We start from the raw sequence: 27,900 nt of genomic DNA, 5'->3' as shown, positions 1-27,900 counted from the left end.
CTTCCCAGGACGGTGTGTCCTCTGTGGGACCTCCATTGTCCGGTGGTTGGTCTCTTCTCAAGTCTTACATTTTCTTGCTTTCTCTACGTGCCCTGCTAGGCATGGCCTGAGCATCTCTGTGAGCCAGGCTGGGGCGGGGACCCAGGGGCCTCCAGGAAGGAAGCCACACTGCCTTGCTCTCTAGCAGCTCCCAGACAGCAGGCGAGGCCGTCAGGGACCAACGAGGTGGCAAATTAGGAGGAGAGAGACTCGCAGGCCTTCACGGGACTGGGGCCAGGCCCGGGTTGGCAGCGCTGGCTGAGACTAGGGCAGCAAGGCATGCCGAGAGCAGCTGCGCTGTGGGTGGGGCAGCGTCTCTCTCAGGCAAGAGAGGACAAGAGCCTTCCCATCTGCCTCAGCTCATAAGCTCCCTGCCCCTCAAGGCTCGCCCTAGCTGCCACCTCTGGCGGGACCCTTGGGCCCTGGTTCCCAGACTTTCTGGGAAGAGAAGGTAAAGGACCCCTGACAAGGAGGGTCTGGAGAATCTTGGTGCAGAATGCCCCTGCCCTCTGTGCTCGAGCTGTCCCTCTCTCCCAGGCCAGAGCCGCCGGGCCTGTATACGCAGGAGCTGTCTTTGTGAGGCCAGCAGGGGCACCAGCCTTTCTCAGAAGGAAAATGGTGACCTAGGACCAGGCCAAGGGGTGAGCAGACACAGGGGCAGGTAAGGGCTCCGAGCCCAAGTAATTATGGGGTGACCAGATCTAGGAGGGGCGAAAGAGCCACAGTCTAGCTAAAGCCATTCAGGGGTGTTTCACATCTGGAATAGCCCAATGGTGGGACAACTGGTAGGACTAGCTGGAATTCTGGAGCAGACTGAGAGGTAAGGGTCCTGGCAGCCCCCGCTCTTAGAGGCCTGGAGAAGGAAAGCAGCGGGCTGGGCCTTAGGGTAGAAAGGGCTCCATTGGAATGACCCCTGTGCTCCCCCACAGGGCATTGGCTGCTGTGGACTTTAGGGATGTGGCCTCCAGAGGGGGTAGAATTCTGGGAGTTGGCATCTGAGGCTAAAGCTCTGGCCTGTACACTGGCCCTAGAGGTCCTGGCAACTCAGAGCCTGGAACAAAGGGCTATCTTGGAGGGAAGGGCAGGCAGGAGGGGCGGGCAGGGGGTCAGAGGCCTCTGAGTGTGTCCCATGCCAGGAGGCAGGAAACGAGGCCCTGCCAGAGCTTGGTGAAGGCAGGCCTTGGGCTCCAGAAGCTGCCTTCTGCTGGGATAAAGTTACCAAGAGGAGGACTTGGAGGCAGCAGCTCCAGCGTCCCTCTCAGGCCTCTGGGGGGTGTGAGGGGCATCGGGGGGCCATTGTCATAGGACAGCTTGGCCTTGCAAGGGAGGCTGGAAACTCCAAGTCACAGAGGTAGCCCCGCTGCTTCAAGTGGCTGCTGGAAAGTTGCCAGGTAGGGAAGAAGGAGAAGGTGTTATGGATCTTGGCTGGGGGAATTTAGCCGAAAGAAAGCCCCCAGAGAGAATGGTGGAAAACCCCACCTGGACAGGCCAGGGATGGGGCTTCAGGAGTAGAGAAGAATCCTTGTAGGGCAGCTCCAGAGAGTGGGCGAGAAGGAAGGAAGCGGTGATTCTAAAGAATCTGACCAGGTAGGGAGTGGGGGAGCAGCTCTCTCCCACGAGATCTAAAGTCCCTTGTGTGCAGCAGGCCAAGAAAGTCTCCCTCAGGGTTTCTCTGCTACTGGGAAGAGAGGACCAAGAACATTTCTGATCTTTTTCAGGAGGGTCACAGCCCAGTGGGAACTGGCGGGGGAGGTGCTGATGGAGGCTGGAATGCAGCTGCTTCAGCTGGGGATGGGCTGGGGGCCCTGGTGACTGTCATTCTGCTGAGCAGGAGTAAACCGGAGGGAGGCAGGACAGATGACTGGGTGGCCCGACCTGCCCCACGAATAGCCCTGGCTCCCTGGGCCTGGAGGGGGTGGCAAGTCTGCAGACACAGAGACTGCTCTAAGGGGTCATCAAGAATGCGGTGGGAGGGCGGATTCTGGAATGTGCGCCTCCTCTGCCACACAGCACGGCTGCCCAAGCAGGAGGCTACTTGGCGTGGGCACTAGCATTAAGAGGGCAAGCTATATGTCTGCAGGGACTGACCAGGTTGAGAACTTTCCCAAGGGAAGGCAGGGCCCACGGCTGGCCAGACCTGGAGTGGACCCTGGAGAAGAGCACTGGTCTCTGGGGAGGAGCAAGACCAGGGAAGAGGGGAGATGGGGCCGGGGTGCTAGGGGTCACCGTATGCTTTTCTGAGGCTCGCAGCTCTGGGTCTCCCCAGAAGGGGGAGGTCTTCCCAGACAGGCCTGGGAAATTAGGGAGGTGGTCCTGGGACTGGCAGGAGAGAGGACGCTGCAGGCTGATTCGGTGTCTTGCTTTAAATTCCCTCCCAGGGGGTGGAGAGTCGCACTACAGAGAGGGCCTGGGCTGGGGATGAATGAACAGTACTTGGGGTTGGGACTGTCTCACTGCAGCCTCTCTCCCTTCTGTTGTTGCCGTCCAGCCTTGTTCAGGCATTCTAGTCGGCCCATGGGGCTGCGGGGGGCGGCACCATCAGCGAGGACTTCCCTGGGGGGTGGCAATACCGGGCATGTGGCACCCTCCTACCTGTGCACCAGGAGAACTTCCCTCCACAGTCACCTCGGAGGACCTGGGGGAGGTCCACTGGAAGGTTCCCCTCACCAGAGCAGCTGGGAGGGGAGACCCCAAGACCACCTTTGAAAGCACCAATATTGTCCTTCAGAGCAGTCACTAGAGAAGTCTGCTTTTAGCAAGGCCACTGCTACCTGAAAACGTTTCGGGGACCCTCCTCTGGCAACGTCAAGCAGAGTTTTCAAACCACCCCAGAGAACAGGTCTCATTACTTTACAGAACTTATTTTTCCCCTCAAAGCATCGTCCCTGGTCTGATACCCAATCCGATTCAAGATATTTCACTCCCTCCTCAAAGGCCCACTGAAGAAAATTGAAAGAACGTGCCTCCAGCAATTCCTAAAGATGACGGTCCAAGAGGATGGGGAGTGGCAGTAGCACGTTAGAATATGGGTGGGTCTCCCAAGGGGAGCTCTTTGTCGGGACAGTGGAGTGTGGGGAAGGAACCTATCCAGCAAGCCACAGGGCAGGTATCTGCCAGGCCATGTCCACATCAGACACGCCAAAATGACCAAATCCTGCTGCCAGGCCACTCACCGGAACTTTCCCCACCCAGACGTGGCTGGGGAGACCAGCTTCATACCAGTGACTGCCGGCAGTGCCAAAGGACCAAATTCCCCAGACAAGGTCTATCAAAATCATCAAAACCACATGATTCCCACAATCAGTTTTGACTACAAAAGTTGCTGTGCAGAGAAGGTACATAACACGTGTTTGCTAAATGGATGGAGTCTCGGAAAGATGAAAGGTTTATAATGCATTCATTTCAAATGCATTTTGCAATAGCCTAAAGTTAGCTCTCTTCCCAATACGGCAAGTCAAAGGAGAGAAACTAAAAGCAGGCCCATCCTCTAGGTCTAACCCAAAAATGATTGCCGAGGCCTACAGAGGTCTCTGCAGCCTCCTGATCACAGACTTTGCTGTCACTCATGGACTGGGGTTCACGTCTCAGCTCTGCCTTTTACCAGCTACCCTGACTAGGCTGCGCTTCCGTAAACAAAGGCGAGAATTCCTCCGGTGTCTCCAGGGCATGGCTGGGGGTGAGAAAACACATGTAGATCGCATATAGGACAGCCCCTGGCATGCAGAACATGCTTATTAAATGGCAGTGGTGCTACTCTGAATAACATAAAGGGACCATCCTCCATTGGGGAGCTTCAGACTGGGTTCCCTGGACCCAGTGGAGAAGGGGAGAGGAAGGCCAAGCAAGCAAGGTGCTGGGGGCCCTCGCCTGAGTCTTCTTCACCTGAACAACTCTGCTCTCGTCTATTTTATATCTGGAGTTTCACCTAATATTGTATTTGAGGCTATTTCGTAGCCCCTGTAAAGGGTTTGAAAATCACTGCCGCTGGTAATGCCTAGTGCTCCTTCTGGCAATGAACGTGACGTGTGTGTAGGATCCAGTTGGGCCTCCCTGGGCCCACCTTGCCCTCTCTCTGCCCTGACTTCAGCCTCTGTGCCTCCCCGCTCCACACCCCGGGGCTGCCGGACGCCCACCTGGTGAAGCGGACCTCACAGATGGTGCACATGTATGGCTTCTCCCCGGTGTGTGTCCTCATGTGCCGCGGCAGCTTCCCGGCCCCCATGATGACCTTGTGGCAGATGGGGCACTGCTGGGAGGCCTTAGGCTTCAGCTTGCGTTCCTCCACCAGTGGCCAGGGGGGGAAGAGGCCCCCCAGGTGGGTGGCACTCAGGAAGTTGAGATAGGCACCGTAGTCATTCTCCGCCTTGATGGGGCCCAGCGGACCCCCGGGAAGGTCAGGGAAGATGTCCTTGAAGAAGTCATTAGGGAAAGGCGGCGGAGGTGGTGGGGGCAGCTCCTCCTTCTCCTCCTCCTTGATCTTCCGGTTCTTGATGACCAGGTCCAGCGGCCCACTGTCCATGGGCTGCTCGGGCAGCTGGGCGAAGGCACCGAAGTCCCCCGGCCAGAGGTGTGGGAAGAAGTCTGGGGCGAACGGAGATAAGGAGGGCCTCCTATCAGGGAGGGTGGCTTTGGGGTACAGGTTCTCCCTCAGCAGAGATTCAATGGAGAAGTCCCGGATCACCCCCAGGTGGCCAGGGCTGCCGGCCGGGAAGGAGTCAGGGAAGTCCCTGGGCGTGTCCGAATAGGCCTCCTCTGTGAGATGGTCTGTTTTGGAAGGGCTTTGGTGGCAGTTGATGTCCTGGGGGTCAGGCAAGTTTTCTTGGTCAGCGAAATCCTCTGTGTCATCATCATCTTCCTCCTCCTCCTCCTCCTCTTCCTCTTCTTCGTCCTCCTCGTCATCGTCGTCTTCGTCATCATCATCCTCCTTGTCGTCCTCCTCCCCACCATCCCCTCCAGGCTCCATGATTTCCAGGCACACGTTCACGATGCACTGGATCTCAAGCATCCTCGCGGCGTTGAGGATGTGCTTGACGTTGGAGGCGGTGATGGTGAGCGTGGAGGTGTAGGCGAACTCCAGGATGGCAGCCAGGGCCTCGGGCTGGACGAAGTCAATCTCGTAGACGTAGGGCTGGCTGGCCAGGCTGGCCGCTGTGAAGAGCTTCTTGAAGTACTTGCTGCAGGCAGCCAGGACCGAGCGATGGGTGCGGTACTCCTGCTCCTGCACCACCAGGAGCACATCGCAGAGCAGGCCATCGTGCCGCTGCTCATTGAGGCTGCACAGGACCTCACTGCTGTGGTTGGGGAAGGGAATGCCAATGAGCTCGTCAATGCCATTGGCCATGTTCTCAGCCAGAGCCCTGCAGGGACACACAGAGAGGAAGACTGGGGTTAGAGACCAGGGCCCAGGAGGGGACCCAGGACCGCTGTGGCCAGCCTGGGGGTGCTGCTCGCCCACTCCGCAACCTGCTGCTCTGGCCTCGGCCTTTGCATAAGGCGCCGACCCCTTCCCCCACTAGAGCAGCCCCCTGCCTTTCAGCTGTCTCAAATCTCACCTGCAACCCAGAGTACCACTCAAAAGCTGGGCCTTTTCATAGTAACCCTGGGCTCTTTTCTCTGGACCCCAGGACCCTTGGGGTTATGCTTCTCATCGACAGCTGGCGTGGGCTGCCTAGCAGAGGCCTAGAGGATTTCTGCAGGCCTGAGTGCACTGAATCCCACTTTGTTGATGTGCCATCATGGAACCCCACAATGACCAGCCCCAGGAAACTCAACGGCTCTGTGTGCTACGGGAAGGGTGTCCACCAAGGACCCTTGGAAACTCAAGGACCGAAGGACCAAAGGAGGGGTGCTCCCTCAGGGCTCAGGGCTCCTGCTGAGAAAATGCTTTGGTTTATTTCACAAATCCTCTGACTCCTGTAATAGACAAGCATTTTGCACTGGCTACTAGGAAGCTTAAAGCCAATGTTGTGGTCCATTTTTAGAAAGTCCACAGGGGACCTGAGGCACAGACTGCCTCCTAATCTTACTCTTGACTTCATCTTAGTTTCCTTTCACTTGCAGTCAATTCTTGATCTTTTTTCTTTTCAATCCCAATAGCTTATATATGTAATTTTGTGAGCTGTTTCACATATAAATAAAAATTCATGTCTAATATTAAATGCATGTGCATTGTGAGTTTGTCATGGCTCTGTTCTGTTACTCTGCCCCAGGGGGAGAAGCTTGTTCTGAGACATTCATCATTATAAATATTATACCCGCACTGTGGCCAGTGAGAGCTGGCAGGGAAAAGCCATGCACAGCAGAGGCCCATTGGGCGTCCCCTCCCTTCAGGAAGCAGCCATCATTTTAACCTAAAATTGTTTTCCTGAGGAAGAACTCACAGCCCAAGTTAGCATCTTCAACCTGGACAAAAACTGGCCTCTGTGTTTTATGCCAGAGCACATGGGTTCATCCACTCGTCAGCAGTAAAAGGAACGACCATGGCCCCTGGATGAATCCTAGAAAAGCCTGGCCCTCACCCTGTGCAGGGTGGGGAGAAAACGAAAAGAAAAGAGGAACCCATAAGGCCCAAGCCCAGTGGGAAGAGCTCTGGGGATCCTTGCACATTTATCTCCTGGTTGTCTCCTCCCTGGGAAGGCAGGTGTGCGGGGTGGGTGGTGGTGTGGGCAGGTGTGCCAGGCCCATGACATCCACCTGATTGCAGCCTGGAGGCAGCTGGGGGCGGTGGGGCATGCAGGGTGCTGGGTGCCCCTCACCTTCTCCATCATGGAGCAGCCCGGGCCAGGCAGGCCAGCCTCCCCCCAGCAAGCCCATCTGCACAGGTGCTCAGGCATTTTCCCAGAGCTGAGGCCTGGCTGCTTTCCACCTTCTCATCTTTAAAAGGGCCAGAGACCACCGAGGTCATGCTTTCATTCCCTAAATATTCATTGGGTTTCTCTCCATGACATGTGCTGTCCTGGGATTTGGGAATACAGCAGAGAGAAAACCAAAAAGATCCCTGCTCTAATGGAGCTTAAAAGGACCTAGTAAGTGTGATTAAAAAATACAGCAAGGTTCACTGAGGAGGGTATGAAGATGTCCAATAAGCTGTCTTATTTGAAAAGATGTTCATCATCATTAGCCATTAAGGAAATGCAAATTAAAGCCACAGTGAGATATCACTACACACCTATCAGAACGGCTAAGATAAAAAACAGTGACATCACCAAATGCTGGTGAGGATGCAGAGAAACTGGCTCTCTCATATACCACTGGTGGAAGAGTAAAACTGGGTGCAGCCACTCAGGAAGACAGTTTGGCAGTTCCTTAAAAAGTAAACACACTCAGCAGTCCTCTGCTAACAGGACCTCATTTGACACAGGACCTTGAACGGTCTGGGAATGGGAACCTGGTCAAGGGTTTTCCCATTTTAAAACTCCAGCTGCAGCCTGGCACTGAGCACTCCTCAGGGAAGGAAGGCCATGCTTCCGCTGGTGGGCTCAAGGGTCGACTGCACTGCGTAATGATAAGTGATATGAAATTTGATATGAAATTAATAGCCGGCCTCACTTAAAAAAAATGTGGTTTTTCTGGATGTAATGATTGTTTTATTATTTCATTTCTTTAGTTTTCTATAGCAATACCATTACTTTCCCCTAAGACTTGAATAGATCTGTCAAAAGCCTAACAACACATTTTCCAAATACATACACATATCAGGCTGATTTTTTAGAGCTCGAAAATTATAGTGCAAATGCTTTAAATGTTTTCCTTTTTCTTTTTATTAATATAAAAATATGTTGGTTTTGCCATTGCTGCTGCCTTCTTTTTCTCTATGAGGTTATGTCATGTGTCTTCTATCTGCTTTTAGGAAGTTTTAGTTAAATAAAAAAATAAAAACTGAATACACAACTCCTCTATGACCCAGAAATTGCACTCTTGAGCATTTATCCCCGAGAGATAAAGGCTTATGTTTACACAGAAAGCTGCACATGAATGTCCATAGCAGCTTGATTCACATCAGCCCCAAACTGGAAACAACTCACATGTCCTTCAGATGCCGATTGGTTAAACAAACTGGGTACAGCCATACCATGGAACGCTACGCAGCAATAAAAAGGAAAGAACTGCTGATACACGCAACAACCTGGATGAACCTGAATGAACAAAGCCTACCTCGACAGGTTACATACAGAGTGATTCCATTTGTATAACATTCCTGAGATGACAAAATGATAGAAAGAACAGATTAGTGGTTGGCTGGGGCTAAGGAGGAGGTGGAGACAAAAGGGAAGTCAGGGTGGCTGTAAAAGGCAACCAGAGGGGTCCTTGTGATGATGAAAATGTTTTATAACTTGACTGTATTAATGTCAACCTCCTGGTTGTGATATCGAACTATAGCTTTGCAACTGTTATGGAGGAAACAGTAAAGGGTATGTCAAGTGTCTACGTATTATTTCTCATAACAGCATGTGAATTGATAATGATCTCAAAATAAAAAGTGTAATACAAGAAAGCAAATGGTAAACAACCCCAATGTCTCTGTCATTCTCTGTCTCTCTACCAATCTACCCACCTACCATCTACTTTATCTTTCTCTATGTCCGTCCGTCCATCCATCCATCCATCCATCCTATCATCTAATCATCTATCATCCCTGGGGTGGGAGGGAGGGAGGAGGCAGACACCTTTATCCAGGGTGGTCAGAGAAGACCTCCTTGAGGAACTGTCATTTGAGCTGAGACCTCAATGATGAGAAGGATCCAGCCATAGGAATATGTGGGGAACAGTGTTCTAGGCTGTGGGAACAGCACATGCAAAGCGGCAGTCCTACCATGGTGCTCCTGGCCTCAGTGAGCGTTCTGACTATTGCCAAACCACACCAGTCCTGCATTTCTCTGGGGGCTCAGATGGACTATGTCTATCCAGGTCCCCCCAAGGTCTTGTGTAGACCAAGCTGATGGACTCTCCCCTTCTGACCAGTCAGGATGTCCGCAGGCCTCAACTGGCTGTGCTGCAGGAGAGCTCTGGGGCTGCCTCCTATAGTCCAGAGAAGCAGAGAACCTCCTCGTGGCCCCCTCCCTTGCCTGTATCCCACCTCCTGCTCCCTGCAGTAATGGTAGGAGCCAGAGCAAATGTGGAGGGTTTGGAAACTCAGGCAGCCTGCAAGGCTGAATGCCAGGCAGCTCTCTGCTTTGCGGGCAGGTGGGCAGGGGGACTGCAGGCAACCCCTCTGAGGCCCAGGTCAGAGGGCAGACCTCAAGTCTGAGCTACAGTTAGGTTTGGCTGCTTGGCACCAGGTGCAGCAGGACCGGCTGTGCAGGAAGCAAGAGGACACAAGGACATAGGTCCACATTTCCTCGGTCCCCTGTACCCTGCCGCAGACACTCAGGTTCCATGGGGCAGATGGGGAGAATGGGGCTAAGCCAGCCTTGGCCAGCACCTTCTCTCCATGGGCTACACTCTAGCCCTCAACAATGGAATCAGGACCACAACCTACCCTCAGGCCTACTCAGTCTTCACAATAACCCTGATTCAACTCCTATTATTGTCACCATCCCCATTTTACAGATGAGAAAACTGTGCAGATAGTTAAGTAATGGCACAGAGATTCCAGCCTTGCAGTGTGGCTCCCCAGTTCATGTTCTTAACCACAACCAATGACTGCTCCTGCCTCTGCCCTGCAAAGATAACCAACCATGGCCAGTTGTCTCTACTAACGCCCAGTGAGTGGTCCAGACCGTGGGTGTTCAGAGTGGTCAGGGCGGCTTTGGTGGAAGAGGGTGGAAGGGGAGGGTGGCCCTGCCTTCCAGGGAGGGTGAATGGTGGGAGCAGGCAGGGGCAAGCAGGACAGACTGCTGTCCCCCAGGAACGGAAAGCTGGAAGCTGGAGCATGGAGAAGATACCCCCAGCCCCAGGCTGCTCCTCCTAGACCCAGGGAATATACTGGCTTGCTCCCCAGGGCCCTGCCCCTGCTCTGTGGAAGCAGCCACCTTGGAGGTAGTTTTGGCAAAGCCCTGCCAGGAAAAAGGAGAGGCAAAGGAGAGGAAGAAATAGAGGAGGCACCAAGGAGCTGGGGGTCAATCTGCCTTTCCCACCCCACCTGAGAGGCACAGCTGTGAGTGGACAGCCCCATCTGGATGGGGCAAGTGACCACAACACTCCCCCTTGTGCCCCAAATATGCCCTAGCAGCAACCTAACCCATCCACTCTCCAATCCCCAAACCCAAGTCCTGCTTCTCAGCCTCCATGCCTTTCCTCCAGCTGAGCTCCAGGCTGGAAAACATCCCATCTTGCATCTCCAGCATCCTCCATTTCTAGGGGTCTACATCCTTGATGCACGCCCCACTCAGACGACCCTTTCTCCATCCCTCAATTCAGATGCCAGGAACTCTCTAGCCTTTGGTTCTTCTGAACACTTGATGATTCCTGTCATTTATTTTACTCTGCCTTGTGCTGTAACTAATTTTACATGTATCTCGATGTCGCAGCTTGAAGGCAGGTAATATAATTACACTGCTTAGTGCAGTCTCAGCTTATAGTTGGTGAAGGTTCATGACAGGGGCTGCCCTCAGCAGTGCTACAGACGCTGTTGTGCAGGTCGCTCACTGTACAATGGCATCACCTATTGGGGGCTGTGGTCACAGGCTCTCAGATGGCCCCTAAAGATTCTGGCCTCCTGGTATCCACACCCTTGTGTGGTCGCCTCCTACCTGTATAGGGCTGACCTGTGGAACGAATAGGATTTTGCAGAAATGGTACTGTGACTTCCAAGGCTAGGTCTCAAGAGGCATTGCTGCTTCGGCCTCGCTCTCTTGGCTCCCTCTCTCTGGGGAAGCCAGCTGTCAGGTGTGAGGACACTCAGGCAGCCCCGTGAAGGGGCCCACGTGGTGAGTGAGCCATTTCGGGGGGGATCCTCCAGCCCCAGATGACCAGGCCGCCATGGACATCTTGATTGCACCCTTACAGGAGACCCAGAACTGTTCAGTTACACTGCTCCCCAATTCCTGACCCACAGAAACTGTGAGATAGTTAAGTGCTTATTGTGTTTGTTTAAAACTGCTAAAGTATAGAATCATTTGTTATGCAGCAATAGATTATACGGCACAACTCATTACATGGACATTATTGGTTTCCTATATTTATCATACAATTTTCTGGCAAGTGGCAGTTAAATGCCCATTTAACAAAATCAATATATTATGACAACTTTTTGGGACATCAAAGTGAATGTGTTGAGGAAATGACACCTTTTTCTAATTCCCACAAAGCCACCAGATGGGTAGCAGGGTCCGGACCCTCGGAGGGGCCTCCTCTTCTGCAAATATTGTTTGTAAATGAAATGATCCTTGGACTCTTAGAGAAAAAAGCCTAAGTCAGTAAAAACCCCAGGAAATTAGTTCTTTATGGAGAGCCAAGTTTTCTTGCTTGCTAAGGGCTTATGCCTTTAAAGACACAACTACTTTAAACTGCTGTTCAGAGAAAACTCCTACACATTTCTTAAACTTTTTCCTGCCTTCTGAAATAGAGGAGATGGAACCCGCTGGCACGTGTGCCGGGAGCAGGGTCTCACTGTGCAGCAGCCACAGTTCCAAGCCCACGGAGGAAAGGAGAGCGGTTGTCCATCCCCTAAACATCCCAGTGTCCTGTCAACATCTGCTTGGGATTCTGAATCGGGAAACAGCAGCTGCAGGACTTTATGAGGTCCCTCCGCTTCCCTGGGCTTCTGTTTCCTCCTCTTCAAAAGGGGAGGTGGTACTAACCATTTCACCAGTTGGCTGGCAGAAATCCGGTAACTCGCATCCTGGCCGTGAGGAGCTAGAAGTGTGGGAGTGACCTGGCCCTGTACAGGTGGCAACAGGCTTAGGAGAACCAGGGCTTGAAGGATGGTCTGCTCAGCAGCAACGTCTCGCCATGCCTTGTTCTGTGGCCTTTGTTCCGTTCCTTAGGAGCCGATGTCACCAGCTGGCAGCTCGGGGGGCGTTTTCCAGGCAGGAGGACTATGGGGCGTGAGTGGCTCAGGAGGCAGGGGCCGCCACTCGCTGTTTCATTGTCTCTGTGGGAATCAGTGTCCCCAATGCCCCATCGCCCCTCTGGGAGCTTCCCTGGGGACCCTAAGATCCCCATGCCCTGGTGGGCCAGCGGGCAGCAGTGTCCCAAGGGGGGATGCCACGGCCCCTCCCCTCCTCCTGCCCAGGCCCTCCCTCCTCCCCTCCCACCACCCAAGCTAGCAGTTCTGTCTTCAAGAATAACATGCTCAGGGGAAAAAATTAAACACACACAAATTTAAAACAAACTCAACAGCTGGTAGAGGCTTGATGTAGAATACGAACCTCTGGTAGGAAGGGGCTAGAAAAAAATACACGTATTAATTGTTTCAGCCTGGCCACAGTCCTATATTATCTGCCAGATAAAATGCTGTCACTTAAAGAGGGAGAGAGGGGACGATGAGCTCAGACGTGGAGGAGGGAGGTAAAAGGGGGAACTCAGGGAGCTGAAGACCTTCCCAGGTTGCTGTCATTCCTGGGCACGTGCAGCCTACCTCAGCCTGTCCTGAGCCTCTGCACCCTCATGGAAGGTTCTCAGCCACAGCTCTGGCCAGGAAGCCCTGCCCAACAAAGGCAGCACTTCCCATCTCTGGGCCTCTGTCTATTTAGCTGTAAAATGAGAACCTCTACTCACACTTGACCATGTGCCCCTTTCTCCCTACCTAGAGAACAGGTCACACTCTTAATTTACTGGCTAAAGAGCGGAGGGGGTGCTTCCATGAGAGGAACAGAAGTAGTGGAGGGGAGATATGAAGGAGCGACCAAGGCCTCAGATACTCAGAAATGCCTGGTGGCTCTGGAGGTCCTCCAATTCAAGTCCCGACGGTGGCTTGAATGTCTGTTTTTATTTGTGTCTTTTTCTAACAACCAGGCCAAGCAAACGAGTACCTACGATGATAAACAACACTGGCTACCACTTATCGAGGGCCTGTGATATCAGTCATCATCACAGCTCTGAAAGGCAGATACTTATATTGTCACCTCCAATTTAGAGAGGAGGAACCAGGCATAGAGAGGTTAAGTGATGTGCCCAGTGCCACACAGCCAGTAAGTGGTCCAGGACTTGAGCCTGCTGCATTTGGTCCAAACCTCCTATTTGTTCCCCATCTGCCACCCTGTATCCTAAAAAGTCCAACTCAGGAGGTGGGCTCCTACTCCAGAATGTGAGCCACAGTCCTGTAGTGCCAGGCCTGAGAACTGACCCCGGGTGGCTGAGACACACACACGCCAGGCAGCTAAGGCGAGAGGGGGTCCTCGCTGAGTGCAATGAGGGGCCTGGACAGAGAGGCACCAGGCTCGAGGGGGCTGAGGGGTCAGGGAGGGCTTCCTGGAGGCGAGGTCTGGTCTGAGCTGTGAAGGCCACAGAAGGCTCCGTGGGCCAAGGAGCAGGAGGGGCTCCCGGGAAGGGGAAGCAAGATGAGCCACGGTGCTGGTACTTAGTAGGTGCTCAACAAATGTTCTCGAGTCCAGAGGAACACAGACCTCTGAGGGGGCCTTGGCAGAGGGAGGAAGGCCATTCTGGAAACAATTTGCCTTCCGCAGTTTTACAGAGACTCACACGATTTAAGCACCTCCCCCCAAAACACTTCTGAGAACAGTCCTTACACGCTCCTACGGCCTCCTCTGGCATTTGTGGGCATCGTAACCTTCCAAGATCCTTTCCTACCTCCTGTCCCATGTGCTCCTAACCCAGGGAGGCAGGCAAGGCTGGCAAAAAGTATGTGTCCAGTTTACAGATGAGGAAAATGAGGCTCGGAGAAGAGCCTGTGCCCGAGCTAGAGTTAGCACTAGGGTGTCGACTCCCCAGCCTTGCCCTCGGCCAGACTACAGTGCCCCATTGAGGGGCCGGCTGCCCGGCTGGGAGGGCGTCCACGTTCTAGGCTCTGTGGTTTTACTAGGAACGTCAAGTGTAAGTGTAGGTGAATTATATGTGCCCATGGCCCCCCAGTGGCTTATGTGGGAAACAGGGAAGTGACTGCAGACACCTTGCAGAGTGGTGTGGGAAGGGAATGAGTCCCACAAAGCAGCAGGCACACCTGGGTTATCCGTAGTCTGATTTCCCCAGGAGATTATGGTCTGTTTCTCACATGTCTGTCTCATGCTGAGGATGCCATAAAGCCGGAACATGGTAGGCACGCAAAAACCTTTGTTGAATGAGTAAGATCAGCTCCAATAAACAATGAGACTCTTGAAGTCCCAAAAGGCTGGTGGGATGGCCCCAGCCCTCTGCCTCAGGGATGTCTGTACAGAGCCCTGCCATTCATAAGGCACCTACATTAACTCATTACATCCTTACAGCAGGTCTTATCCCTATTTGAGAGATGAGAAAACTGAGAATCAGAGAGGCTAAGTGATCAGCCCAAGACACACAGCCAGAAAATAGCAGGGCAGGGACTTGGTCTCATCTCTCTCCTGTCCTCCATGGCTGCCCTGGTGATATGATTTTCGGGACAATCATATTTCTATGGTACACAAGTCCAGCATCTCCCCAAATTCTTGCTCAGTTCAGCAATTCTGGGGCTCAGGATAATGCTTCCATCTGCCAACCCCCCAGGGCAGGCTCACCCCAGATGGCCCACTACCACTGTCGCAGGGAGCTGGCCTCACTGGTCTTGTCTCTAGCTCTTCGCCTGCCTTGGCTTTGGACTTCAAAGTCCCCAAGACTTTGTTGAATTGAAAGAAAATTGTTGCATTTTCTTTCCAGACCTGGAAATGAGGCTGGGCAGTAGCTACCTGGGTTGCCCTTCAGAAGGTTGCTACTTCCCATGGTCTAGTAGGCACTGAAATCCACAAGAGGAAATAAGTAAGACGGAGAGCTGGGGACAGGCCCAAGCAGCTCGTCAGCCCCAGATCTCTGCTGGGTGCACCCCACCCAGCTCTGGCAGTTCCCCAAGCAGGGTGGCCACACCCCTTGGCCCTGGAATGCCCTGGGGCCTTGGCTGCCCAAGGCTGGGGCCACTCATGTAGGCAGAGGCTGGGCAGGGCCACTTCAGCTTCCAGCCTGTGACCCGCCTCCTGTGAGCACCCAGCCAGAGCACCCACCACTGGGTGAAACTGGCCCCACCCGCTCTGCCACCCCACTGGGACACGCCTGGGGCCCACAGTCCCCAGTTCAGCCAAGCTCCAGGCAGCCCCTTGGGTCCAGGGCTTACAGACCGTTAGTTTTTGTGAAATGTGCTCTGAGCTTCCCTCCTCTGCCAAAGGCCACAGTCATCCCAGATGTTCCCTTCAAGTGGAGACGCAGGCTCTCCCCTCTAAAGTCTCCCAGCCTCACACCAATTGTGCACCACTTTTCCTGCTTCCCACAATGCTCCATCCCCCTCCCCGGTGCCCCAGGCAGGGCCAGAAGCCCTTCTGGGTTCTACTCTCAGCCAGACAGATTTTCCCAGTGTTCCTACATCTGGGGCCTGAGTTTTCTCCCTGCTTCATTATTCTCTGTTGAAGCCCCTGGGTGAACAATGCCATGTGCTTGCTGACCTCTGTATTCAGAAAAGTTCATCCACACCTGCTTTCCCCTGTAAGTCTTCCTAGGATCCCTGCATGGCAAGCACAGAGAAGGGATTATTTTGCCCATTTTGCTGATGAGAAACCTAAGCGCGTGTTGGTGAACCGACTTGTGCCAGATCACAGGGCTAGGTGAGGATGGAGGCCCCAGCCCTGAGATGGGTGGGTCGCCCCCGCCCTGTCCACTGTGTCCCGCTGTACCCCACAGGCTCCTCCCACAGCTCTTGGAAGGGATGAAACATGCACCGAGGGCAGCCTGCGGGTGGGGTGGGGAAGCGCGAGGGGCAGCCCGGTCCTGGGTTTTGGTGACGGAGGGGGAGTGGGGAGTGGGTGACAGCCGCCTCCTCTCCACGGAGGGAGCCCTTCCCAGCAGCTCCTGCCAAAGATGGGTGTGCCGGGCCACGGCCCCGTCCTCTTAGCCACGGGCTGGCCCAAAGCCTTTAGTTTTCAAAGCACTTTCACCCCCTTAGTAGCTGGCAGGCCTCTATTGTACTCATCTCATTGATGAGGAAACTAAAGTGAGGTGAGGCTAAGTGACTTCCGAAGGTCACAGAACAGTGTGGCAGAGAACTCCCACCTCCCAGCGAGGCCACACTCACCCTTAGGACTCCAGGGGCAGGGAAGTGCCACCCTTCAAGCTGCCGTTCTTTAACGAGTCATTCACCCTTTATTTAATAGGGGTGTATGTGTCAGAGGGAGACGTTTTCTATTGAGAAAAGTTGCACACCTCTTTATGTTCAAAATAAAGGATTTACTACTTGTGTTTATTATGGGCAATTTCCCCAGCCAAAATAAATAAATAAATGAATAAACAAATAAATACTCCTTGGGATGCTTATTAAACCTTATTAGACCACTGAATATTTAGATAAAATAAATCACTCGTCTCCCATAAACCGCACTGGGCCGTGCGCACTGAGTCTTGGAGCGCCAGCTGCCTCTGGCTGTCTCCTCAGAGGTGTCCATGCCCCGGTCTGCGGTTTTCCCTGCACCTTGCATCAGAGTGTCACAGACTCACCGGGGAGGGGATGGAGTGGAGGGACACACGTCAGCCTACGGGGAGTGCCAATTCTTCTCATTTTTTAGCGTTTCTGCCCAAAGGGGCTGCCTCCTTTAGAGGAGAGGTATTGTTTTGATTTCACTGGTGGACACCTGGGTTAAGTGGCACCGTATTTCCGACCCTTCCTGAGGACACTTTCTAGAAGGTGCCACAGCACAGGCTCTGAGTGCTCTCCGCCTGCGCACCCCCTTTCCCACGTGCCGAGGGCTCCCAGTGCTGCGGACGGGGCTGGGGAAGCCAGAGCCCATGCTGAGCCAGGGGGTTTACACTGGGCGGAAAGAGAAGGAGGTGCCGGGGTGGGGACCACAGCTGGAACAGACAAAGGTGAGTTCATGGGTGGGGGACAAGGAGGAATAAGGGCTAAGAAATGCCAGGTGAGCCGACAGCACAGAGAGGGTTAAACAGCCTTTTGGAAAGGAAGTAGAATTAAAATCCCAGCTCTGCTCTGCCACTCAGCCACAGTGTGGCTTTGGACCAGCCAAGTTCATTTTCTGAGCTTCAGCTTCTCCTTTTATCTAAGACTAGGAGGCTGGGAAGGTGCTCTGCTGCCCACAGACGGTTCTGTGGCATCCTCCAGCTAAACTACTTAAATAGTTTGGTTCCAGGATGGACCCTTGGATTCCAAGCTCAGGAGCAGGTCAACTTCTGATGTCTTGGTGCTGCAGTGTCTGACTGAATTTCCAGTGACACTGACTCCTTGCTCCTGTTCTCCCCATGTGTCCCAGAGACGCTGCTGGGTTACACAGGAAAATAAGCGGGAACATACTCGGGGCTTCCAGAGGACAAGGGTTCTCAAAGTCAAGGTGGGATAATTATGTGACCACCCTGCGTAAGAGCGAGGGAGACTCGACCAGTTGGTGAAAAGTGCTTGGTGCTTGACATGTGCCCTTACCTGCCCCAGAGGAGGGGCCAGGGGGCAGACTTGGGGTTCAACTTCCTGAAACTCAAACAGTGGCCAAGGCTGGTAATGGAGCTGGAAGAGTGGCCAAGGCAGGGGTGGGGAGCTACTTCTCCAGAATGTGCACAAATTCAGTACAGACAACCCCCAAGGGTCCTGTGTGTAGGGGGTGGGTGGGGACAGGAGGCAGAAAGGGACACACACAGGTCATCATATTATAGCATTTTCTGTGTTGAGTGCTTGACAGAGACACCACATACAGGGGAAGGGGATTAATTCCAAGACTCCTTCAACTGATATTGACTGAGTAAAACCAGTTAACTAAGATGTAACGAGGCCAGTCACTATCCTAAATATTTTAAATGGATTCTCAGTTAATCCTCTCAAAAACCTCATGCAATGGAGCTTTGAATAGGAAGTGAAATATGGTGGGTTGGTGTAGGTTAGAGTGAAATAGTGACACATCCCAAAGTAATTTGGGCAGAGAATAAAAAATATATTTACAGCCTCCCCACCCCCCACCCACTGAGGAGCTGGGGGAAGGTGCAGAAGTGTTGGACTTCCTCACCTGAACTGGTGTTGATGTTCTCACAAACATTAGGACTGGCAGTTTGATGTGCCGAGCCCTCTATCATGGGACTTGCCCTTGTGGGGCTCGATACTACAAAGGAGAGGCTAAACTTGCATATAATTGTGCCTAAGAGTATCCCCCTGAGTACCTCTTTGTTGCTCAGATGTGGCCCTCTCTCTCTCTCTCTGAGCCACCTCAGCAGATGAACTCACAGCCCTCCCCCATACGTGGGACCCGACTCCCAGGGGTGTAAATCTTCCTGGCAATGCAGGATATGACTCCCGGGGATGAATCTGGACCTGGCAACATGGGATTGAGAATATCTTCTTGACCAAAAGGGGGATGCAAAATGAGACGAAATAGTTTCAGTGGCTGAGAGATTTCAAATGGAGTCGAGAGGTCACTCTGGTGGACATTCTTATGCACTATATAGATAACACCTCTTAGGTTTTAATGTATTGGAATAGCTAGAAGTAAATACCTGAAACTACCAAACTCCAACCCAGTAGTCTGGACTCCTGAAGACGATTGTATAATAATGTAGATTACAAGGGGTGACAGTGTGATTGTGAAGGCCTTGTGGATCACACTCTCTTTGTCTAGTGTGTGGATGGATGGGTAGAAAAGTGGGGACAAAAACTAAATGACAAATAAGGTGGGATGGGGGTGTTCTTTTTTTACTTTTATTTTTTATTCTTATTCTGATTCTTTCTGATGTAAGGAAAATGTTCAGAAATAGATTGTGGTGATGAAGGCATAACTATATGATCGTACTGTGAACAGTTGATTGTGTACTATGGATGATTGTGTGGTATGTGAATATATTTCAATAAAACTGAATTTAAAAAAAAACACCTCATGAGCTACTGTTATCATCATTACTCCATTTTTCAAATACAGCATCTTGAGGCAGAGCTGGGAGTAGGTTTCTTAAACAGTCTGTAATGTTGCTTCTCAGCTACTGTAGCAGTTACCGATTTGCTAATGGCTGGAAAAACAGGGATGAAAGAGATGGAATTCCTGGCCTTGAGAACTCATAAAGGAGCCGGAGATAGAGACACGTAAAGAAAAGTAAAGACCACACTAATGCTAGCCTGGAGGCGTGGGTAGGGTGCACTGAGATCAGAGGCAGGGTCCAATGTCAGAGACTCTGCCAGGGTCAGCGAGGGGCTTCCACAAGGAAGTGATGCTCGAGCTGAGCCATGAGACCCCCAGACAGCCGGGAGTGTGGGGCAGGGGAAGGAGGACACTCCAGGCAAATGTGCCTAAGGAAGGCACAGAGGCTTGCTGGAGCATGACATGTCCAAACAGGAATAACAGGTTCCTGGGGGTGCTGGATTCACAGATAGTTTGGTGAGTTCACAGACAGGCAAGTAGAGGGGAGAGTGGGGCTGGCAGCAGGCCCCCGTGGTGGGGCTCCTGGGATGGGTGGGATAGTGACGCAGGGCACCGGAGACCTCCCAGACTGGGCTGAGGCATTTGGACTCTATTTATCAGGCCATGGGAAGGAAGTCAGGGCAGGGTCTGGGCTGGAGAGGAATCCGCGAGGCGCTACATTTCAGGAAGTGTCAGCAAAAGCAATCCTGGAAGGGGCGAGGAAGGACAGCTGGAATCCAGCCAGGAGATGGCATCCTCTGACCCAGGAGGCTGCTCCCTGTTATTCACAGCCACTCCCCTGCCCTTCTCCCTGACCCAGAACTCCTTGTGGGACCGGGAGTGTTCCAGTGGGGATGGGAGCTGCAGGAAGGAAGAGGGCAGAACCACAATTCAAGGCCATGTCCCAGGTGTAAAATGTCCTGGTTACACTGTTGCCCTCTAAAAACACTTCTACTTTCCTGCTGTTGTTCACCTCAATTTGGAGACAAGGCTCAGGTCAGTGGCCCAGCCGGATGGCCTCAAGGATCCCAGGCCCTGCCTGTGCTTTCCAAAGGAAGTGAAACCTCAGATTTCCCTCATAACTTGCACTTTCTTCCAAGCAAACTCCATCTACCACGAGAACTGCCTGGCGTTTAGCTGCAGCAGAACCAATCAGAAGCTTGCAATTTTCAGGCCTAATTGCACAGGTACATATATTATTATACAGAACTTCTATTGCACAGAGAAGTCCAAGCGTTTCCATTTCCTATTTATACTCCAGCCCAGTCTCCTCTCTGCTATAATTTCCCCCACTGCCCATGGCAGGAGCTGACAGCTGTTTGGCTCCAGGAGCTCTTTCTTGGGATGTGAGATGTGAAACTCATTTGTCATGAGGGGATTGCTCACAGACTATCAGTAAAACAACAAATGTGCTTGATGCTGTGTGGGATTCAGAAAACAACCCCAAACCTGCTTTGGTGGGACTTTCAGCTTCAATGAGCAGATAAGACGAAGCCACAGAAAAATATTAGAGAAAAATTTGAACCAATTAGGAGTCCAGTGTGGGCTGGGTCCTACGATCAGGGACATGGGAGCCTGTGAGTCATAGACAGGCAAAGATGGGGCTGGACCCACACCAAAGCTGTCTGAGAAGCACCCTGGATGCCACCAGTCAGGGAGAAACTGTATGACGGTGCACAGCAAGCACCCCCTTCTGAGCGCCCCCAGGAGTGTAGCCGTCCCTCGTATGCTCCATTTTCTCAGTGCAAATCCCAGGAGACAGGAGCCTTCCTTCCCTCCATTGACATCTGTCCCCCCAGCCAGGAGCCCAGCACCAAGAAGTGATGCATTCACAGCCCCCCAGGGAGGGAGGCTCACTTGTCAGCATCATATAGAGAAACTATCCCTCAACCACCACCACTCGTCCATTTGCTTTGAGACCTTTGGTCCCCAAACAATCATAAATGCAGTGAAAATATTCTCAAGGCACAAGAATCCCCCTGCCCCAAGAGAAGCCACAGATGGGGTGACCCACTGATGGGCTAGAATGGGCTCAGTAACTTCCTCGCACCTAGTAAGTCAGGTTCCCCTCTGAAGTGTCAAGATCTTTGAATAAGAAACATGAATTTAAAAAGTTTAAAGAAGAGGTGGCAAAAAAAAAAAATCACTTGCCAATGAGATGACTGGATACTTTCCTATGCAATCAAGTTCAAAAAGTATGTTAGAGGATCTCATTTACTTGGGAACAAAAATGGATAAGACACCTAGGAATAAACTAATAAGAAATGTACAAATCCATAAAAAGAAAAGTTTTAAAATACTACTGAAGCAATTTTCAAAAAGTACTTAAATAAATGGAAAACTATATGCTGTTCTTGGATAGGGAACAAGATGCCAATTCTCTCTAAATAATTCATAAATGTAATGATCTTGATAAAATTATCAACCAGAAATTCTAATGAAATTGGATAAACTGATTCTAAAGCTCCTATAGAAAAACAAGCATTTAAGAATCACCAAGGCTTCTGTTAGATCAAGATGGTGGTATATGATGCTCAAGGTGCCGTTCCCCAACCAATCTTTGAATAACTACCAAAAATGGGCAAAGCCATCTTCCTCAAAGCTCTGGAAAACAGTTAAAGGGTAGCAGTAATGAGGCAAGGGCTGAATCAAGAAAACACAGCTTTAGAAATAGCAGTTGAAGCTCCCAGCCCCCTTGCTGGCCCCTCCCGACCCTCTTCCTAGTGCCCTGTGGGACTGACCTGCTCTGCCATTATAGGTCCCTGGCCCTGGTCCAGAGGGAGCAGAGTAACCCCTATGCAAATACTGGGTGGAGCCTGAAATACTGGCCCTGGAAACTCCTCTCTGGCTTGCCCTCAAGAACTGGCCCTGGAGGCAGAAGCAGCTTGTGGACAACTGCAGCAGTGTAGAAACACTTTAGTCTAAGGGCTTGCGGCAAACAATTAGCTGATTTAAGTCTCACAGTAGTGCACCAGGGAGGGGGAGAAAGTCTGTTTTATAGGGAGCAGAGGGGACATTGGAATTCCTGTAAACGGGATTTCCTAAGACAACACAAGCCCAGGATAAGACACAGGTTCAGAAAAGGTGGAAAGAAATCAACACTTCACATTCACCTTGGGCTGATTTTGACAGGAGGCCTAAACTCTGAAGAAGTGCACCAGCCAAAGCAGGGCCAATTTGCAAAGATTATGAAAGGTGTTTTTTGAGGTTATTTGTTTTTGTTAGCTCCTGGCATTCAAGGAAATATCTGTCATATCACATCTGGATATAAACTTAAGGAACAGATAGTTCAGGGACTACATCCCAAAGTTAACATTTTAAAATATTAAAACATACAGTGTGTAACAAAATATTACAAGACAAGAAACAGAAAATGATGGCCCATCCAAAGGAATAAAATAAAAACCCAGAAACCATTAACGAAGAATATCAGACTTTGGACATACTGGGAAAAAGCTAAAAAAATTATCTTTAGTATGCTCAAGGAGATAAAGGAAAACACAGAAAAAGAACAAATGGATATCAGGAAAACAATGAATAAACAATAAGAAAATTTCAATAAAGAGAAAGAAATTTTAAAGTGGAACCAAACAGAAATACTGAAATAGAAAATCACAATAACTGAAATGAAAAGTTCCCTAGAGGGGTTCAACAACAGAATGGAGCTGGCAGAAGAAAGAACCAGTGAACTCAAAGACCAGACAATGAAATGATTCAGGCTGAGGTGCAGAAAGAAAAAAGAACGAAAAAATATGAACAGAGACAAGAGAACTAAGGGACACCCATCAAGTGCACCAATATACTTATCATGGGAGTCCCAGAAGGAGGAGAAAGAGCAAAACAGGCAGAAGAAATATTCAAAGAACTAATGGTAGAAAACTTCCCCAATTTGGCAAAGGTCAGAATATAAACATTCAAGAACCTCAAGGAATCCCAAGTAGGATATAATTGAAGAGAACCAAGCCCAGACACCTAGGAGTCAAACTGCTGAATGCTAGAACAAGGAGAAAGTTCTGAGATTAAATAAGATTAAATGTTGATTTCTCATCAGAAACCATGGAGGCAAGAAGGCAGTGGGACAAAATACTTAAAGTGCTGAAACAAATAACTGCCAACCAAGAATTTTATATCCAGTGAGACTGTCTTTCAAAAATAAGGAAGAGATTAAGACATTCCCAGATAAACAAAAGCTGAGGTCACCACTGGACCTATCCTACAAGCAATGCTAAAGGGAGTTCTTCATGCCAAAAGGAAAGAACACCAGACAGTATATTAAAGAGGCATAAAGAAACAAAGACTTCAGGTAAAGGCACTCATATGGTAATTATACATGCCCATAATATGGTATTGTATTTCTTGGTACGCAACAACACCTTTTACTTCTAATAGCTTCTAAAATGCAAATACATAAAGAGTAATGATAAATCTATGGTTTTGGACATACAATGTATAAAGACAGAAATTGTTACAAGTATCACCAAAAGTTGGAGGCACAGAGGCCTGTAAGAACAGTATATGTATGTGCAATTGAAGTTAAGTTGGTATCAAATCAAACATGACTATTTTAGACTTAGGATGTCAAATTTTAGTCCCATGGTAACCACAAAGAAAATATATACTAAAAGAAATGAGAAGGGATTCAAAATTGTGCAATATTTTAAAAAATCAGATAAATATGAAAGTAGGCATTAACAGAAGAATTGAGGGATAAAAAAGGTATAAGACTTACAAAGACTATGTAGAAAAGTGGAAGAATAAAGTTCTGCACTATCAGTAGTTACCTTAAATGTAAATGTATTAAATTCTCCAGTCAAAAAGCAGAGACTGGCAGAATGGATAAATAACCATGACCCAACTAAATGCTGTTGATGAGAGACTCACCTTATATTCAAAGACACAGGTAGGTTGAAAGTGAAATGGTGGAAACAGTAATGAAAAGATAGGTACCTATACTAATATAATATAAAAAAGACTTTAAGTTAAAAACAGTTAGGAGGGACAAAGAAGGTCATATATATTGATAGAGGAGTCAATTCAATAAGAAGACATATCAATTATAAACATATATACCTGACATCAGATCCTTAAAATATATGAAGCAAATATTAACAGATTTAAAGGGAGAAATAGATAGCTCTACATTTAATAGTAGGAATTTTAAGTACACCACTTTCAATAATGGATAGAATATCTAGACAGAAGATCAATAAGGAAATAGAAGACGTCAACATACTCTAAACCAGCTAACGTATACACGTAGAACACTTCATCCAGCAGTAGCAGAATACACATTCTTCTCTAGTGCACATGATCATTTCCCAGTATAGACCTTGTGTTGGGTCACAAAACAAGTCTCAATAAATTAAAAATATTGGAATCATACAATGTGTCTTCTCTGACCAAAATGGAATAATACTAGAAATCAGTTCAGAGGGAGAACTTGAAAATTCACAAAATGTGAAATTAAGCAATGTACTCTTAAGCAACCAAAGGGCCAAAGAAGAAATCATAAGGGAGATTAGAAAATATCTTAAGGTGAATGAAAACGAAAACACAGTGTACCAAAATGTATGGGATGCAGCAATGGCAGTGCTGAGAGGGAAATTTATAGTTCTAAATTTTACATTAAAAAAGAAAAAAGATCTCTAAATTTCACATTAAAAAATAAAAAGGATATCAAATTAGAGCCTAATCCTACAATTGGAGGATCTAGAAAAAGAAGAGCAAAGTAAACCCAAAGCAAGCAGAAGGAAGGAAATAACAAGGGTTAGAACAGGGATACATGAAACAGAGAATAAAAAAAAAAAAAAAAAAAACCAATAGAGAAAATCAATGAAACAAAAAGTTGGTCCTTTGAAATGATCAATAAAACCAACAAACCATCAGAAAAACTGACAAAGAAATAAGGTAGAGGACACAAATAACTAAAATCAGAAATGAAAGGGGAAACATTACTATCAATTCCACAAAAATAAAATATGATTCTAAGTGGATACTTTGAACAATTTACACTGACAAATTAGATAACCTAGATGAAATGGACAAATTCCTAGATAGACACAAAGTATCTACACTGACTCAAGAAGAAATAAAAGATCTCAACAGATGCAGAGCCCAGGACCAGATGGCTTCACCAGTGAATTTTAGCAAGCATTCCAAGAAGAATTAGCACCAACCCTGCCCAAACCTTTCCAAAAAAACTGAAGAGGAAGGAACATTCCGTAACTCATACTATGAAGCCAACATCACCCTAATGCCGAAGCCAGATAAAGATACCTCAAGAAAAAAAAATATGGACGAATATCCCTTATGAATACAGATGCAAAAATCCTCAACAAAATACTAGCAAACCAAATCTAACAACACATTAAAAGAACTATACACCACATTCAAGTGGTATTTATCCCAGGCATGCAAGGATGGTTCAACATAAGAAAATCAGTTAAGATAAATACACCACAGTAATACAATGAATGAAAACAAACAAACAAACAAACAAACAAACAATACAAAACCACACAACCATCTCAAGTGACTGAGAAAGGGCATTTGACAAAATCCATCACCCTTCTTGATAACCCACTTAGCAAACTAGGAATGGAAGGAAACTTCCTCATCGTGATAAAGGGCATACATGGAAAATCCATAGCTAACATCATTCTCAGTGGTGAAAGACTGAAAGCTCTTCTTCCAAGATCAGGGAACAAGGCTAGGATGCACACTACGACTAATGTTATTCAACACTTACTGGAAGTTCTAGCCAGAGCAATTAAGCAGGAAAAAGAAAGAAAAGGCATTCAAGTTGGAAAGGAAGAAGTGAAACTTTCCCTATTTGCAGATGGCATGACCCTGTATACAGAAAATCCTGAAAATCCACAAGAAAGTTCCTAGAGCTAATAAACGAATTCAGCATGTAGCAGCATACAAGATTAACACACAAAACCCAGGAATTGTTCTATACACTAGGAATGAACCATCTGAAGAGGAAATCAAGAAAAAATTCCATTTACAATAGCAATGAAAAGAATCAAACATCTAGAAATAAGTTTAACCAAGGATTTAAAGGACATACACAGATACAAAACATTGCTAGAAGTAATAAAAAAACACCTACATAAATGGAAGAACATTCTGTGTTCATGGATTGGCAGACCAAATCTTGTTAGGATTCTACCCAAAGCAATTTACAGATACAACATAATTCCCATCAAAATTTCAACAACTTCTTAGCAGAGATAGAAAAGCCAATCAACAATTTATATGGAAGGGTAAGGGACCCTGAGTATCCAAAAATGTCTTGAAAAAAGAAGAATGAAGTTGGAGGACTCATGGTAACTGACTTTAAAACTTATTATAAAGCTACAGTAATTAAAACAGCATGGTACTGGCACAAGGATAGATACATAGACCAATGGAATCAATTGAAAGTTCAAAAATAAATCCTTACATCTATGGCCAATTGATGTTTAGCAAGGGTGCAAAGTCCACTCAATCAGGAAAGAATAGTATCTTCAACAAATGGTGCTGGGAAAATTGGATATCCAAATGCAAAATATGAAGGGACCCTGCCTCACACCATATACAAAAATTAACCAAAATGGATCAAAGTCCTAAATATAAAAGCCAGAACTATCAAACTTCTAGAAGAAAACATAGGGAACCATCTTCAGGTCCTTGTGTTAGGGAATGGTTTCTTAGACTTACACCCAAAGCATGATGAACAACAACAACAAAAAAGATAAATGGGACTTATTCAATTTTAAAACTTTGGTGCATCAAATGATTTCAACATAAAAATGAAAACAAACAAACAAACAAAAACATAAAAACAACAACCTACAGAATGGAAGAAAATATTTGGTAACCATATATGTGATAAGGGTTTAATATCTAGAACATACAAAGAAATACTCCAACTCAACAACAAAAAGACAAACAACCCAATTTTTAAACTGGGCAAAGACATGAACAGACATTTTTTCAAAGAAGATGTACAAATGGCCAAAATACACATGAAAAGGTATCAATGTAATTAGTTATTAGGGAATTGCAAATCAAAACTACAATGAGATACTATTTCACACCCCCTAGAATAGCTACTATTAAAAAATGAAAAATAACAAGTGTTGGAGATGATGTAGAGAAATAAGAACACTCGTTCATTGTTGGTGGGAATGTAAAATGGTGCAGGCAATCCCACCCCAAAGAATTGAAAGCAGGGACCCAAACAGATATTTGCACACCAATGTTCATAGCCTTATTCACAACTGCCAAAAGATGAAAGTGATCAAAGTGCCCATCACCAATGAATGGATAAACAAAATGTGGTATATACATACAATAGAATGTTATTCAACCATAAAAAGGAATGAAGTTCTGATACATGCAACAACATGGATAAACCTTGACGACATCATGTTAAGTGAAATAAGCTAGACAAAAAAGGACAAAAATTTTATGATCACATTGATCTGAAATACTAAGAAAAAGCAAATTCAGTCAGAAACTAAAATACAGACTATCAGGGTCCAGGGTTGGAGTAGAAAAAGAGAAGTTAATGCTTAATTGGTGTAGAGTTTCTGTTTAGGATGATGGGAAAGTGGTGATGGATGGTGGAGATGGTAACACAACATTGTGAATGTAATTAACGCCACTGAAATATACATTTGAATGTGGGTAAAAGGGGAAATTTTAGGTTATAATTAACATTAGTAGAATAAAAATTAAAACAACAACAATGTAGGACTGCACAACACAGTGAACTCTAATTTTAACCATGGACTATAGTTAGTGCAATTATAATGATATTCTTTCATCAATTGTAACATGGTGCCACACTAATGCAAAGTGTTAATAACAGGGTGTGATATGGGAACTCTATTTTCTGCATAGTCTGTTATTATTTCAGTGCTTTCTGACTGGGACT

General features: G+C 48.4%; 1 protein-coding gene across 5 annotated transcripts in view; it reads right to left on the bottom strand.

Moving 5' to 3' along the window:
* Window positions 1-27,900, bottom strand: part of ZBTB7C (zinc finger and BTB domain containing 7C) — a 362,970-nt gene that overhangs the window by 8,072 nt on the left and 326,998 nt on the right. For all 5 annotated transcript variants that reach the window (XM_037806042.1, XM_037806041.1, XM_037806039.1 and 2 more), the window contains one exon: window positions 4,173-5,396. In XM_037806042.1, coding sequence (XP_037661970.1) covers window positions 4,173-5,380 — 1,208 coding nt within the window. In that variant the 5' untranslated portion in view covers window positions 5,381-5,396. The remainder of the gene's footprint in view (window positions 1-4,172; window positions 5,397-27,900) is intronic.

Source organism: Choloepus didactylus, chromosome 16 (assembly GCF_015220235.1).
Source record: "Choloepus didactylus isolate mChoDid1 chromosome 16, mChoDid1.pri, whole genome shotgun sequence".
NCBI classification, from domain to species: Eukaryota; Metazoa; Chordata; class Mammalia; order Pilosa; family Megalonychidae; genus Choloepus; species Choloepus didactylus.
This window is presented reverse-complemented; position numbering and strand designations above follow the sequence as displayed.